General features: G+C 35.9%; 1 protein-coding gene across 2 annotated transcripts in view; it reads left to right on the forward strand.

Moving 5' to 3' along the window:
* OCA2 (OCA2 melanosomal transmembrane protein) overlaps window positions 1-16,766 on the forward strand; it is a 433,117-nt gene extending 416,351 nt beyond the window's left edge. For both annotated transcript variants that reach the window (XM_038532569.1, XM_038532570.1), the window contains one exon: window positions 15,645-16,766. In XM_038532569.1, the coding sequence (XP_038388497.1) occupies window positions 15,645-15,729 (85 nt within the window). In that variant the 3' untranslated portion in view covers window positions 15,730-16,766. The remainder of the gene's footprint in view (window positions 1-15,644) is intronic.
* The last annotated feature ends 471 nt before the right edge of the window (window positions 16,767-17,237 follow it).

Consider the following 17,237-nt stretch of genomic DNA (forward strand, 5'->3'; position numbering starts at 1 on the left):
TCAGAGTCTCCCTATTACTCTGCCATCTTGGAACCACCTCAATAATTATTTTATTTTATTTTATTTTTAATTTTTTATTTATTTATGATAGTCACACAGAGAGAGAGAGGCAGAGACATAGGCAGAGAGAGAGGCAGGCTCCATGCACCGGGAGCCCGATGTGGGATTCGATCCTGGGTCTCCAGGATCGCGCCCTGGGCCAAAGGCAGGCGCCAAACCGCTGCGCCACGCAGGGATCCCTCAATAATTATTTTAAATGTAAAAGGACTAAATTCTCCAATCAAAATACATAGAGTGTCTGAATAGATTAAAATAAAAAGACTCATCTATATGCCATCTACAAAAAACCCACTTCAGAAATAAGACAAACACAGTCTGAAAGTGAAGGGATAGAAAAAGATATTCCATGCAAATGGAAATGAAAAGAAAGCTGAAGTAGCAATGCTTATGTCAGACAAAATAGACTTTAAAACAAAGTCTGTAACAAGAGACAAAGAAGGGCATTACATAATTATTAATGATTCAATCCGACTGGAAAGTATAACACTTATAAACAACGCCAACTATGCACCCAACATAGGAGTGACTAAATATATAAAGCAAAAATTGATATACATGAAAGGAAAATTTGATAGGAATACAATAATGATAGGAGACTTTAGTACTCCATTTACATCAATGGATAGATCCTCCAGGCAGAAAATCAGTAAGAAAGCAGTGTCAGATGGAGTTAATGCATATATATAGAGCATTCCATCCCAAAATAGCAGAGTACACATTCTTTGCAAGTGCATTTGGAACATTTTCCAGAATATGTCACATGTTAGGCCAAAAACAAGCCTCAATAACTTTAAGAGTGAAATCATCATAGTAAGCACCTTTTCTATGAAACCAAAACCAATTGTGAAAAGAACAGTGAGAAAAACCCACAAACTCATGTAGACTATGCAACATGCTACTAAGAATGAATGGGTCAGGGGATCCCTGGGTGGTGCAGTGGTTTGGCGCCTGCCTTTGGCCCAGGGCGCGATCCTGGAGACCCGGGATCAGATCCCACGTCGGGCTCCCGGTGCATGGAGCCTGCTTCTCCCTCTGCCTGTGTCTCTGCCTCTCTCTCTCTCTCTCTCTCTGTGACTATCATAAATAAAAAAATTAAAAAAAAAAAGAATGAATGGGTCAATGAAAAAATCAAAGAGGAACTCAAATAATACCTGGAAACAAATGAATACAAACACACAACATTCCAAAGTGTATGGGATGCAATAAAACCATTTCTACAAGGGAAGCTTATAATGATAGAAGCCTACCTCAAGATACAAGATATAATAAAACATCAAATAAATAATTTAACTTTATACCTGTAGGAACTAGAGAAAGAACAAAACCATAAATTAGTAGAAGGAAGGAAATTATAAAGATCAGAGCAGAAATAGATGAAATAGAGACTAAAAAATAAAAAAAAAAAACACTAGTGAAGGTCAATGAAACTAAGAGCTTATTCTTTGAAAAGAGAAACAAAATTAATAAACGTTTAGCAAGACTCATTTAGAAAAAAGAGGGCCCAAATAAGTAAAATTATAAATGAAAAAGAAGTTACAACTGATACCACAGTTTAGGATTTACTTTGTACTAAATACAAAGGATTATAAGAGACTACTATGAAAAATTATACATCAAACAAATTGGACAAACTAAAAGATATAGATAAATTCTTAGAAACACATAACCTTTCAAGACTGAATCACAAAGAAATAGAAAATCTGAACAGATTACTAATAATGAAATTGAATCAAAAAAAGTCCTCTCAACAAAAGTCTAAGGCCAGGTGGCTTCATAGGTGAATTCTATCAAACATTTAAAGAAGAGTTGAAACCGATTATTCTCCAACTATTTCAAAAAATTAAAGAGGAAGATACTCTTCCAAACTCACTCTATGAGATAAGCATTACCCTAATATCTAAACTAGACAGACACTACCAAAAAATAAAATTACTGGCCAATATCCCTGATGAACCATGTTGTAGAAATTCTCAACAAAATATTAAGGAACCAAATTCAATATTGGAAGAATCATTCACAATGATCAAGTGAATTTATTCCAGAGATACAAAGATTACACAGTATCCACAAATCGACATGATACACCATATTAATAAAATGAAGGAAAACAAAATGGATTAAAATCATATGATCATCTCAATAGATGCAAAAAAACATTTGACCATATTTAGCATACATTTTATAATAAAAACTGTCAACCAAGTGGGTACAGAGTGAATGTACTCAACAAAATAAAGGCCACAAACCCGCAGCTAGCATACTGAATCATAAAAAGCTTGAAACTTTTAATTCAAGATCAGGAACAAGACAAGGATACCCACTCTTCAGAATTTTTAGTCAACATCATTTTGGAAGTCCTTGCCACAGCAATTAGACAAGGAAAATAAAGGCATACACATTGGTAAGGAGGAAGTAAAACTCTCACTATTTGCAGATAACATGATGTTATATAGAAAACTCTAAAACTTCCACCAAAGAATTAACAGAACTAGTAAAAATAAAGTACCTTAAAAATAAAATTAACCAAATAGATAAAAGACCTATACTTTGAAAAGTATAAGACATTGAAAAAAGAAAATGAATATGATAGGAATAAATGGAAAGATATACTGTGGTCATGGAGTAGAACTAATATTGTTGAAATGTCCATCCTACTCAAAGCAATCTACAAATTTAGTGTAATCTCTATCAAAATACCAATGGAATTTTTCACAATATTAGAAAAAGTAACCCTAAAATTTGAATGGAACCACAAAGACTCTAAAAATACAAAACAATTTTGAGAAAGAACAATGCTAAAGATATCATACTCTTGGGTTTCAAAATATTATAAAGCTATAATCAAAATGGTATTGTACTGGCACAAAAACAGACACATCAACCAATGGAACAGAATAGAGAGCCTAGAAATAAAACCACACTTATATGGTCAATTAATCTAAAACAAATGAGTAAAAAATATACAATGGGGGAGAGACAATTTCTGTAATAAATGGTGCTGGAAAAACTGGACAAGATGCAATAGATTGAAATTGGACCCCTTTCATACACCAATTATCTAAGTAACTTCAAAATGGGTTAAAAACTGTAAGACCTGAGGCCTAAAAAGTTCTAGAAGGAAACATAGTAAAATCTTTGACATTAATCTCAGCAATATTTTTTTTATCTGTCTCCTCAACCAAGGACAAAAAAACAAAAATAAACAAATGGGACCACATCAAACTAAGAGGCTTTTGCACAGTGAAAGAAATCATCAACAAAATGAAAAGCTAACCTAGTGAATGGGAGAAGATATTCACAAAATGATGTATCCAATAAAGGCTTAAAATTCAAAATATGCAGAGAATTAATAATTCATGTAACTGAATTGGTTAATATATAATATTAATATTATATATATTATATATAATGCTAATATATATAATAGAATTACACATTTCTACCTTTCTAACAGAATTCATATAACTGAATATAAAAAAATCTGATTAAAAAATGGGCTGAGAACCTGAATAGACATTTTCCCAGTGAAGACATACAGATGGCCAACAGAAAAATGGAAAGATGCTTAACATCACTAATCATTAGGATAATAAAAATCAAAACCAAAGTGAGATATCACTTCACATCTGTCAGAATGGTATCAAAAAGACAAGAAACAGTAAGTCTTGGTGAGGATGTGGAGAAACGGGAACCATTTTGTACAGCTGGTGGGAAAATAATTTGTTGCAGCCACTATGTAAAAGTATGAAGGTTCTTCAAAAAATGATAAATAGAACTACCATATGATCTAGCAATCCCACTTCTAGTTATTTATCTGAACATAATGAAAATATTAATTCAAAAAGACCTATGCACACCTATGTTCACCACAACTTATTTACAATAACCAAGATATGGAAGTGGCCTAAATGTCTATTGATAGATGAATGGATAAAGATGTGAAATATAAATATTATATATATGTTACATATATATACATATATATACATATATATATATAACACTGAGACAAAAAAAGAATGAAGTCTTGCCATTGCAACAACATTACAAAGACAAAAACTATATTATTTCACTTATACATGGAATAAAAAAGAAAAAAAAAACAGAAATAGACTTGTGGATACAGAGAACAAACTGATGATTGTCAGGGCAGAGGGATGGGGGGATGACTAAAATAGGTGAAGTGAATTAAGATTTATAATCTCCTAGTTACAAAATAAATTAAGACATTGGAATGTAATGTATACCATTGGGAATATAGGCAATAATATTACAGCAATTTTGCATACCAATAGATGGTAGCTAGACATTGTCGTAACTATTTTGTAATGTATATGAATTTCAAATCACAGTGTATAATGTATATCGAAGAAAAGTTCTTGAGGGATCTAAAATGTTCATTGAAAACAAGCTCTTGAGGGACTTTGCTTAAATAAAAGTGATTAAATTAAAAAGGAAGGAAATAGCAGCAATAATCAAAACATAACAGAAGAAAATATACCTGAATATTCAAAAAAGCACACACAAAAACTGATTTTGGAATACACACCAAAATATGTTCACTATGTCACAGATAAAATTAACTAAATTATAATCATGCTATGACACAGCTTGTTAGTATTTTTAATAACAAAGATAAAGATAACATTTCTACAAGAATCCAAGAACCTTATGCACAAAAATAGAAAACAAAATTAAGAGGACTTCCAACTCCTGAATATTAATTAAATGCCCAATAACAAAGTTTGGATAAGAAATGGCTATGACCTCAGGGTTCTAAGTTCAAGTTCGATCAAGTTCCATTTATCTATTAAAGTTACAGAAACCTTTCTGTTCCTAACTAGTTGTGTGATCTTGGGTAGATACTTCGCCTCCTCTCTGGGCCTTAATCTTGTTATTTTTAAAAGTGGAGACTAATACTACCTATCATAGTATTTTGTGGGGATTAGCTGAGCTAATGCATATAAATCTGGCTGCCTGATATGTTCTCACTCATGGATGTCATCTGCTATTGTATAATTGTTAGATTGTTCTCATATTCTTCATCATTATCATCATCAATGCATCAGTTGAGTCACCATTCAGGAACAAATCACTGCTGTCATTTCCTGAAAGTGATTATTGAAATATACATTCCAGAATGAAGCACTTAAGCTGTGCAATTTGTGGTGAGAATATGATTAATCATAAATAGTAAGATCAATTAAATGCACATTACAGAAAAAAGATAATTAGTGCTTATAAAAAGACAAACTGAATTCAATAACCAGAATGTATCTAAACAGAAAATTTATATTGTAAATAGTTAAGAATTTAAGAAATGTAATCTGAGTCTACAATCTCATTTGAATTGATGAAGACCACAAATGTTTTGAGGTAAAACAAAGCAAAACAAAACAAAAACAAAAAAAAAATGTGTTGAGGTGTTATGGAGAGAAATTAAAACTTTCTGTTTTATTTGTCTTGCATAGGAGGGTCAAAGGATACTGGTTTACTTATTTATCTTTTGTAGTTGAGGTCTATGGATTTATCTTTTTATTATTAAACACTTAGAAGTAACTTTTAGTGAAATTTAATTTTTATTTTTTATTATTATTTTTTAAATAAATTTATTTTTTATTGGTGTTCAATTTACCAACATACAGAATAACACCCAGTGCTCATCCCGTCAAGTGCCCCCCTCAGTGCCCGTCACCCATTCACCCCCACCCCCACCCTCCTCCCCTTCCACCACCCCTAGTTCGTTTCCCAGAGTTAGGAGTCTTTATATTCTGTCTCCCTTTCTGATACTTCCCACACATTTCTTCTCCCTTCCCTTATATTCCCTTTCACTATTATTTATATTCCCCAAATGAATGACGTGGATGGAACTGGAGGGTATTATGCTGAGTGAAGTAAGTCAATCGGAGAAGGAAATTTAATTTTTAAATCACTGTATTTATAAAGGCAAATCAATGAAATTTATATAGCCAAAAGCATAATAAACAAAAAAGGGAACAAATTTAAAAACATGAAACATAAACCAAGACTATATAAGGAAAGCCAAATATAGCATTAAAAGTGAAAGATCAGGGGCACCTGGGTGGCTCAATTGGTTAAGTATCTGACTCTTGGTTTTGGCTCAGGTCGTGATCTCAGGGTCATGAGATCAAGCCCCTTGTTGGGCTCCACACTCCGCATGGTGTCAGTTTAAGATTCTCTATTTTCTCCTGTGGGCCCTCCCCACTCTCTCAAATAAATAAAGAAATATTTTTTTAAAAGTGACAAATCTAAAGTAGAGAATAAAATAAAATTCTAGATGAATTCTGCTTTAAAAGCAGAGATCAGGAGAGGTTAAAAATAGAACTGTGAATAAAGTAAGTCTGGCTGATACAATTGAAAAGATAATAAAGATAGAAACATACGTAATGTAAAATATGGAAGTCTTCTTTAAAATATTCAGGAGATTCCTGGGTGGCTCAGCGGTTTGGTGCCTGCCTTTGGCCCAGGGCGTGATCCTGGAGTCCAGGGATTGAGTCCCACATCGGGCTCCCTGCATGGAGCCTGCTTCTCCCTCTGCCTGTGTCTCTGCCTCTCTCTGTGTGTCTCTCATAAATAAATAAATAAAATCTTTGAAAAATAAAATAAAATACTCAGTCAGTAAAACAGAGTCAGTATAATAGTTTTAACTGCCAAAATAGTAGCATCAAATGAACAAGATAAGTTGTCAGAAATAAAAGGAGAAATTAATATAAACTTCATTGTTATTGAAAGACTTTCATGTGACACTATCCATTTCTGAGAATTGAAAGATTAGTTATATGATTCTCTTTTTTTTTTCCTATGGAGAGTATACCTTCAAGAGCCCACAAAACAGCTACAAATATTCATTGTATAATAAGCTGTGAAGACAATCTTCATGATTTAATAACTGGATATTTACAAGCCATAGTCTGACAACCATGAATGATTTGCATTGCATTATAAGTTAAAAATAAGAGGAAAATGGTGATCCACTTTGCAAAAGATAAATCAAAAGAAATAATAGTAATAGGAGTAATAGTAATTGTATTTTTTAATAGTAATGGTATTAATAGAATATATGTTAGTAGTAACAAAAATAATAATTAACATTCACTATTCAAGAGCATTTATAAAGTACTAGACCCTAATCATTGTTTTATACACTGTATCTTAAATTTCTTTGCAAAAATATTATTTCATAAGAAAATTAGTCTCAGGGAGGTTGGCTACTTGTTGAAGGTATGCAGCAAATTCAGTTCATAACACCAGGCTTTGCATGGCCCCCACCCCCTATGTAAGTCATAGCAGCTGACTCAGCTCCAAAGAAAAAGGTAACATTGCAAAGTTCAAGGAAGGCCTTGGAGTTGTACTGGGAATCAAGTGTAGCCTTAGTTATTTTAATTAATTTTAAATTGAGAAAAAATAAAACAGAAATGAAATAAAACAGGAAAGAAGGAGGAAAGAATCAAACAATACAAAGCCAAAACTAACTGAATTAGATTAAAAATGGAATAGCGGGGGCAGTCTGGGTGGCTCAGTGGTTTAGCACTGCCTTCAGCCCAGGGCGTGATCCTGGAGACCTAGGATCGAGTCCCATGTCAGGCTCCCTACATGGAGCCTGCTTCTCCCTCTGCCTGTGTCTCTGCCTCTCTTTCTCTCTGTGTCTCTCATGAATAAATAAAATCTTTTTTTAAAAATGGAATAGGAGAAGATAATTGCAAATGACATATCTGATAAACAGCTAATCTCCAAAATATATAAAAAACTTACAAAACTCAACACATAAAACCCAAATAATCTAGCTCAAAAATGGTCAGAAGAAATGAACATTTTTCCAAAAAAGACACACAGATAGCCAACAGACGCGTGAAAAGAAGCTCAATATCACTCATAATCAGGGAAATACAAATCAAAAGTATAATAAGATATCACCTCACACCAGTCAGAATGGACTAAAATTAACCACACAGGAAACAGTAGGAGTTGGCAAAGATGCAGAGAAAGAGGAACATTTGTGGACTATTACTGGGAATGCAAAATGGTGCAGCCACTCTGGAAAATAGTATGGAGATTTCTTAAAAAGCTAAAAATAGAGCTGCCCTATGATCCAGCAATTGTGCTACTAAGTATTTACCCAAAGGATACAAAAATACTGATTTTAAGGAACAGGTGCACCCTAATGATTATAGCAGCATTATCAGCATTGACCAAATTATGGAACAAACCCAAATGTCCATCAACTGATGAATAAAGAAGAAATGGTGGATATATATACAATGGAATACTACCCAGCCATTAAAAAGAATAAAATCTCGCCATTTGCAAGGACTTGGGTGGAACTAGAGAATATTATTCTAAGGAAATAAGTTAGAGAAATACAAATGCCATATGATTTCACTCATATATGGAATTTAAGAAACAAAACAAATGATCATGGGGGAAAAAGAGATGTAAATCAAGAAACAGACTCTTAACTATAAAGAACAAACTGATAGAGGGAAGGCAGGTGGGAGATGGATGAAATAAGTGATGGGGATTAAGGAGTACACTTGTGATGAGCACCAAGTGTTCTATGTAAGTGTTGAATCACTAAATTCTACATCTGAAACAAATATTACACCATATGTTAACTGGAATTTAAATAGAAACAAACAACCCAACATACATACACACACACACACACACACACACACACACACACACAAGAAGACTATAAACAGCAGAATTGGTAAGTCAAGAGGTGATTTTCTTTTTTTTTTTTTTTTGTAAGTGTTTTTGATGTTATAGTTAAAACTTTGGCTCAATCAAGAAAAGGAATGAAAGCAAAAACTAGGTACTAAGAAAGGGAATAAGGCTATGGAGGTAAAGATAAAAGTTATATTAGAAAATTACATAAATGTGATAAAAAGAATTTTTATAAAATTAATGATTTTTTGGAAAAATATAGACCATCAAGGTTATTTTAAGTAGTCAATCTGTATGGATGCTGTCTTCAAAATCGCTCATGCCCATTCTCCTCTTTGTTGGCTGTTTAATTCCTATTTTCTGTTGAACAACAAAACTTGAAACTCATTTTTCTTACAAACCTCTTGTGTTCTACTCAGCCCTTCATACTCACCAGTTGATAACCAGCCAATGAAGGAGTTGTTTGCTTTCAGTGCTTTCCTTCAGAATCCTGAGTAGAGGCCTCTGTATAGTACTCACTATATTGTATTGCAAATTTGATTTTCTATATGCTCCCTTTCACTGTGGGCTACTTACAGGCAGGGAGAGCCTGTAATTCTCTTTGTATCATCCATGTATTAACCAACAGAGTGCAATGTACATAACAAAGGCATTAAGTAATTTAAGAGGGGTTGGAGTGAAGTGAGGAACAATTAATTGTAACAAAGGAAGATTTGGGGGTATTTATAGGCCAGAAAAAGATGTCAGTCAGAAAGGAGGCATTAAAGGTGTGAAAGAAGGCGGCACTGGGTGAAGAAAGTTCTTAGAGGAGGGCCATGGAGATGCAGTCCAGAATTTGAGTCCAATACTCAATAGAGGGAAAAAAGAAAGATAAGGATAAAGGCTTGCTGGGTATAGTTGAGGAATGTTGCTGCTATTTAACCCAGCTAAATATGATGTTCTTTAAAAAGTCAGAAGGGATACATGCACCTCTATGTTTATGGCAACACCGTTTACAATAGCCACATTATGGAAGCAGCCCATGTGTCAATAGATGAATGGATAAAGAAAATAGGATATACATATATCCCATTTATATATATGTATATATCCCATTTATGTATGTATGTGTATATATTATTGTTATTCAGCCATAAAAAGAATGAAATCTTGCCATTTGTAACAGCATGGCTGGAGCTAGAGAGTATAATGCCAAGTGAAATATATCAAGCAGAGAAAGACAAATACCATATGATTTTATTCATGTGGAGTTTGAGAAACAAAACAAATGAACAAAGGAAAAAAAGACAAACCAAAAAACAGACTCAACTACAGAGAACAAACTGTTGTTTACCAGAGGGACAGTGGGTGTGGGGGGATGGGTGAAATAGGTGAAGGAGATTAAGAGTACACTTCTCTTGAGGAGCACTGAATAATGTATTGAATGGTTGAATCACAGTGTTATACACCTGAAGCTAATATAATGCTATATGTTAAGTATGCTAGAATTAAAATAGAATTAAAATAAAAAAATAAAAGTCAGAAAGAAGGTGGTCATATTCCAAATATGGGAATATGGGAGAAGGAGCCAGGAAGGTATTGGATGTCTTCACATGATGCCATGTGTCTACAGGGCTGTCTGACTTTCCATTTATTTTCAGAGGATACCCAGTGGGTAAAGGGTCTTCCCCAACATGGAAGGGAGAGGCTAACTGACTGCAGATCTCATGGAGGGAGAAATGAGAGTTCCAGCTCCACTGCTCACGCCAAGAGCAGTGGTGCTGGTTAAGAGACGGGCTGGAGCTGGCATTGGTGGGCACAAAGTATGCAAGAAGAAGAAAGAACAACACATAATTTTCTTGACTTCTTTCTCTTTTGCTTGCTATGAAAGTGGGCACGTACATTTCATAAGGTTGAACACATGAAAAAGAAACCACCCAAACTAGAATCTATTCTGACCGGGGAAAAATTATTACAGTTTCATCCTCACATGCCTTTTTCTCCAAGCTTTGCCTTTTTCACTTTGATGCTTTACTCCTTACCATGACTTCTATGCTGTTCCTTTGTCATCCTTTCTAGTCTTTAGCCACGTGAACTCTGCTGCTGGCAGCTTGTCACCAATGCAGTGTGATGGGGAGGGCTCTGAAGACACCGTGAGCACCCCTCTCCAACTTAGTTATGCCTTCTCTTCTCTGTAGTTCTCCCTCTGGGTCACCACCTTCTACCCCACCAGGAACCCCTCTCTCTTTGGGAAATGTAACCATGGGGCTTTATTTCCAAGATTCAGGAAGTTCCTTCAGGCTTTTTTCATGAAGAGGATTAGCTAATTGTCACCTGGAGAGATCCAGGACATGAAGTATGGGGCTGCTCAAATTTCAGATGAGAGATGAGGAAAAGAAAGCAATTTCTCTCCTGGGGCCCTGAATAACCTGAAGACTGGTTAAGGGGCTGAAGAGTCTGATTCTCAAGATATCCATGGTCTATGGAAAGTGGGCAAGCTGTACATCCCTCTGATAAGCTCCCACAGTCCTATAAAAACAAAAGCTGTTCTGCTGAGAAATATGCATTACCTTTGTAGAAAGGCAACAATGAAATGGCTTTTGATTAATGATTAATGGCTTTTGATGATAAGTAGTCATGGTATGTTGTAAAGCCTTTTGGAAAGGAAAAATAAATAGAAAGAATGGTTTCTGTCTAAAACTCAAGTCGGAGACTTCATTAGCAAACATTTCCTTTTGCTGCAAACCAGGTCTCTCTTCAGTGTGTGGAATTCTGCCCTTGGTGCAGTGCCTGACCTCCTTCAGAAATGGCATGGTTCTGGGGCAGCTAGTTTCCCAGAAATATGGAAGCTTTGGTTCCTTGGAGTACTGTGTGTCATCACAATTACATTTTTAACCTAAAACTGAATGCAGCATTTGTCTGGACATCCATCTGACATTTTGCATCTTGATTTGTGCTTTGACATTCAGGTGTTTTTGCCTCCTATAATAGAATGTGATGTTTGGAGCCAGAGTAAATTGAAAATAATCCCAGAGGGAAATGAAAGCATAATGTGATGCTGGATTTTGAGCAAATATGCTTTTCCTAAGCCTTTTGGTGAAGATACTGCTTTTCTGAGAGGCTAGAGAGCAAGACAAATGGATCTTCTGGGAAATGAAACTACTCTTGGTAAATGTGGACCATAAAAGTGTATATTCAAAGCACTACTGGCAGTGACAGGAAGTTATTACTGCCATATCTTCAAATAAATCTCCTTCCAGCGGACTCCTGCCTGGACAGTAAGTGAAGCATTGAAACACCAATCAAGCTAACCACACTCCCACAGGAAAAAGCAGCAGGGGATCACCCCAGAAAGGAACATGCCAACTTTAGCAGTTTCAACAGAAGGAGCTGCCCCATCCTTGTCTTTATCAGTTATTCAGGTGTGTAGCCACTGTTGTCAGTGCTGCCATCAAATTTGCCAATAAACAGTTTCATCATTTGTCCTGACCCTAACATTAGAGGATTCTTTATATGCATGTGCAAGTTACAAAATGTATAAGGAAAAAAGCCACCCTGATGAGTGCTCGCCCAAGGGATATGTACACAGAGGGTGGCAGACCCCTGTCAGCCTGTCTAAACCTATTCTTTCTGTGAAGGACTCATTCCAGCATATTCTCTCTGAAAGCTCCGTCCACAGCCAGCATCCCCTGCATTTTCTCAAGGTCATCAATCTGGATTTTCACATTTTCTAGCCGGAAGTTGTGAGACTCCTAGAGCTGTGTTGGACCGCACAGCCTCCAGTGACTGGCACAATTGAGCCTTGAAATATGGCATGTTAAAGTAAGGTATTCTGTGAATAGAAAACCTACCCTGGATTTTGAAGATTTACTATAAAAAATGAATGTAAAATATCCCATTAGAGATTTTATGTTGATTATATGTTAAAATAATAATTTGAATATGTTAGATTAAATAAAATAAATTATTAAATTTATTTTCATTTGTTTCATTTTGCTCTTTTTAATATGTGGCACTAGAAATGTGAAATTACATAGTGGCACACAGTACCTTTCTCTTGGCTAATGGTTTGGGCCTACCTTTTATTTTGAGTGGGAGCTGACAAGAACATTTGAAAGTTTCTTCACCTTCTCCAGGACTAAGTGTCTTTTGCTATAATAGGGATGGCAGACATCTTTTGTAAAGGGTCAGATAGTAAATCTTTCAGGCTTTTGTGGACCATGTGGTCTCTGTCACAACTACTCAACTGTTCTGTGCTGTGGCAGACACAGCCACCCTAGATGGTAGAGCAGCCATTGATGATAAGTAAATGAATGGGAGAGAATGTGTTCCAATAAAACTTTATTTGCAAAATAAAGTTATTTGCAAAAACTTTATTTGGCCTAGGCAGGGGGCAATTATTGGCCTGGGGGCTGTAGTTTATTGTTTCTTGATCTATAAAAAGGGGCAGTTTACCTAGGTGAATTCTCTTTGGACTGGAAAAGCACATTTTTCATTCATAGAATCCTTAGTCTATGAACTTTTATGGGTTCAAGGATATTATAGTACATACAAATACCTTTGTGAGTATTATTTTTCTTGGCATTCATAACCCACCTAGCAAATGATGGAGCTGGAATCTAAAATACTAGAGCTGGCATCTGATGTAAATCTTTTCTGTCTTCTGTCTCTCCATCTTCCCTTCTTTACCTCTCTCACTTCTCCTATTCCTTTTCTCCCTTCTCTCTCTCTTTTTGTCTCACCTGTCTCTCTATTTCTGTCTGTTTCTCTCTGTTTCTGTCTCTGTCTCTCTCTTCACAATGGTTAGGCTGGAGTTTGTACCTTGGGAGTTCCTTAATTAGGACACAGTAGGAGGTATTAGAATAGACTTAGGTTGATCTATTTTCCTGAAGTTCAGTGAACACTAAAATGTCTCCTCTGTAGTCCTGGATACCTTGTCTGAGGTTTGCTGTCATGTTAAATGAGCACAAAGGGGTGTCTTGTCAGTCTCTGTTCTGGTGGCTCATTGTGACCAGACACACTGGTCTAAGGGATTTACAGGGGTGAACTTATATAATCCTTGTAGTAACCTTAGTAACTAGGTACTATTATTACCCACATTTCAAAAATAAAGAAGTTGAGTCATGGAGATGCCCATCATCATGCAGCTGAACAAGAGCAGGGTCCTTAACTAATGTGTTGTGGTAGGAATATATACAAGTTTTGAAGCCAGAGAATATGCCAAAATATCATCTGCATTTTAGTGTTGGCATACTTTGTAAAATTCCTTAATATTTTTAAGCTTCAGCTTCTTCTATAAAATAGGGATAATATGTATGACTTGCCTTACTGTGTTTGGGAAGTATCAATGTCTATATCAATGAAACCCTTAGCATATAGCAGATGTTCACTTACTTCTGAGTGTTATATTGTCATTGTATGGTTTACTTATACCCACAGGGAAGCAGAATGTATAGTGGTTAAAAGCATGTATTCTAGACTTAGACTTATGGGGGTTTGATTGTCTACACCACAGCAGATTTGCCAAGTTACCTGGATAAGTCTGCTTCTTTTTCCAAATCCCATCTGTACAGTGGGTGTGATGATACCAATCTCAAAGGCGATGTGAACAGTTATGAGGTCATCTGTGTGAGGATGTCTACGGAGTTTAGACGCTAAGTGAACAATCATTTTTCTGATGGTGTCAGAATGCTTGCACCAATCTCTAGGCAATGCTCCTTCTTGGGATTGGTTGCATCTTTGAGACACCAGTAAATCCCATTTAGAAGCACAGCAGAACCATCTATGAGGAATTTCCTCAGCTTGGACTCCCCAAGAGTAATGTCTTCTTTTTGTGGAATCCATCCCTTGCAGGTAGATTTGTTTCTGAAACATAGCCAGGTGTCCCAGCACCCAGGTTGAAGTATTCAGCATCTTACTTGACACTGATGCAATGTCACACAATCTCATATAGTGTCAAGAAGGTTTCACGTCTATTTGAAAGCTTGTGATGAGATCTGTGATGCCTGGAGTTGATCAGACAATTTTCCTGGGGGGTATTTTTCCAGAATTCAGTTGTCAAGGCTGACCAATTGCAAACATGTTCAGCTATTTTAAAAAAACAAAGTTTACTAATCTCGAGAAATCTAGATAGTTTTACTGAAATCTGTTGTTTTGGTTTTCTGTTCTGTAAAAGAAATGTGGTCAAAAGAGAAGCTACCACCATCCTGAAAAGTGCAATTCTGGTTTAGAATTTAAGGAACTATTTCATTTGTGGATGCAGTTTCCATGTTAAAATTACAGCTTTGTGGGGAGAGCTTGCTGTGGCTCTTCCTGAGTAGCCACTCCCCATGCCCATGGCCAGGGAAAGGAAGAATGTCATAATCATTATTATTATCACTATCACAAACTAGGCTCTTGCCAGTGAATTTTGAAGGCTTTTTGGGATAAAAACTTTAGTCTTTGCAGTAATTTCCTCCAGTGACAATGCAGCATGGAGCAATGTCTGCAAAGAATGAATTCCAAATGTGAAGTGGAAATTGTTTGGGATTTATTAGCCAGGCTAGGGATTTGTGGGAGGCATATAATGAGGGAAGCTTTCATCTTCTCATGACTCCTTTGTATTTGTGCATACCTATACTCACATCTTGCATTTCACTGACTACTTAAGAAATTCCTGTTCTTTCCTCTTCCTTTCCTAAAACTAGATATTACTTCCTAATCCTACCTCTGAAGCTCTCTTCAGTTTGAAGTATTAGAAACTTCAGAGGTCCATGAAATACGACCTTTCTGGGAAACCAGCTTTCTCAGAAGGACAATTGGAAGATGATGCAGAGATGACAAATATAATGATGTGATGACAAATGTCATAATGAGTCTAGATCTCATAGTACTTGTCAGATACCAGATACTACAATCCACTTTTCTTTGTATTTCAGGTTGGGCTTCCCAATGATGGTCGTCTCCTGCACAGTTGGGATGTGTTACCTCCTTTTTGCTCATGTTGTGATGGGATGGAATTAACAGATTACATCGTTTGAAGACTAGGGGAAACTTGACCCTTCACCAACATCAATAGAAAACTGCCCCAAGACCACTTTTGGGAGAAGAAAAGGTGTTTACCATGAGCATGCTTTGCGGTGGAGATCTTTGGCATCCACACCCATTCAGATGAATGCTGGAAAATCATAGGACATACAAAATAACTTACTAAAGACTCCACTATAGGAAAATATGTATATTTCAAAACACATCTTGCTATGCTCTGTAAGAAAAGACACAATGCAGTAGTCTACCTAAATGGCTTGTGCTGTTTAACTGTCAGTTTCCTAGGCCTTCTAGAATTTTTTCATGTAATCACTTTTCATGTTAAAATAACCAGCATTCAGATTGTATACTCTCCAATACACGTTCTTCCTGGGAAAAGGAAGACAACTTTTAAAGAAACATTTTATGTATCAAAGAAAATAAACCGTCTTGACAAAAGGTTTAGAATTTGTTAGTGTCCTAGTTTTTTAGTAGTTTACATTATGTAAAATTGCATTCTATCCATTTATGTTTTTCAATGGAGTTTTTAAGTCATTAATTACAAGTGCAGGGGGCACCTGGGTAGCTCATTTGGTTAAGCATCTGCCTTCGGGCTCAGGTCATAATCTCAGGGTCCTGGGATGGAGCTCTTTGCTCAGCGGGGAGTCTTCTTCACCCTCTCCCCTTGTCCCTCCCCCTGCTTGTGATCTCTCTCAAAAAGCTAAATAAAATCTTTAAAAAAAATTTACAAGGGCAGAAATCTGACTTGTAAGAAAGTCATAAGTGCTTTTTAAATAATATTTTACATATTTAGCAGCCTAGAATAATAATCTTCAGTTTTGAAGGTGGTACATGCTACTTCCATTGATTATATAAAATTGTGATTAATACGCCCAGCTCTGCACTCTGCACAGGACTCCAGAGGTTCAGTTAATGGTTATTAAATGCTGTTCTTTTGAAATTAATGATGTGCTATATGTTGGCTAATTGAATTTAAATAAAATAAAAGAATACGTGCTGTTCTTTTGTGGTAAGTTACATGTGAGATAAAGATAATGAGAGCAAAGAGCAAGAGGGAGTGCCAATTTTCATCTACTTTGCTTGATCAGTACCTTTGCTAGACCCCAGACAACCTACCTCTTCTTCAGTTTTTGATTTACTGTGTGTGATTCCTTGAGATGAAAATGTTTACTGGGGACTCTGCTCAGAAGTGGTAGTTATATATAACATCTGATTTCAAAAGGTTTAAGTTCACATCTGCAATACAGAAGACATTGAAAGTGCCATTAGCTTTCCTGTGATCAGGAACAATGCAAGTTTGTCTATAGTCCCTCCTGATACTGTCTCCAGAATTAATAGGTAAATAATCCAATGCTTATTAAGCTCTGTTTCACCATGATAGGAAAAGACAGCATTGAAGGGACAAACTGCAGCTTTCTTATAAATGTTGGACCACAGGTCAGTTATCCTTGTTGAGTTGTTCTGGTACCTCATGCATAAGCCCC

Source organism: Canis lupus, chromosome 3, assembly GCF_011100685.1.
Source record: "Canis lupus familiaris isolate Mischka breed German Shepherd chromosome 3, alternate assembly UU_Cfam_GSD_1.0, whole genome shotgun sequence".
In the NCBI taxonomy this organism is placed as follows: Eukaryota; Metazoa; Chordata; class Mammalia; order Carnivora; family Canidae; genus Canis; species Canis lupus.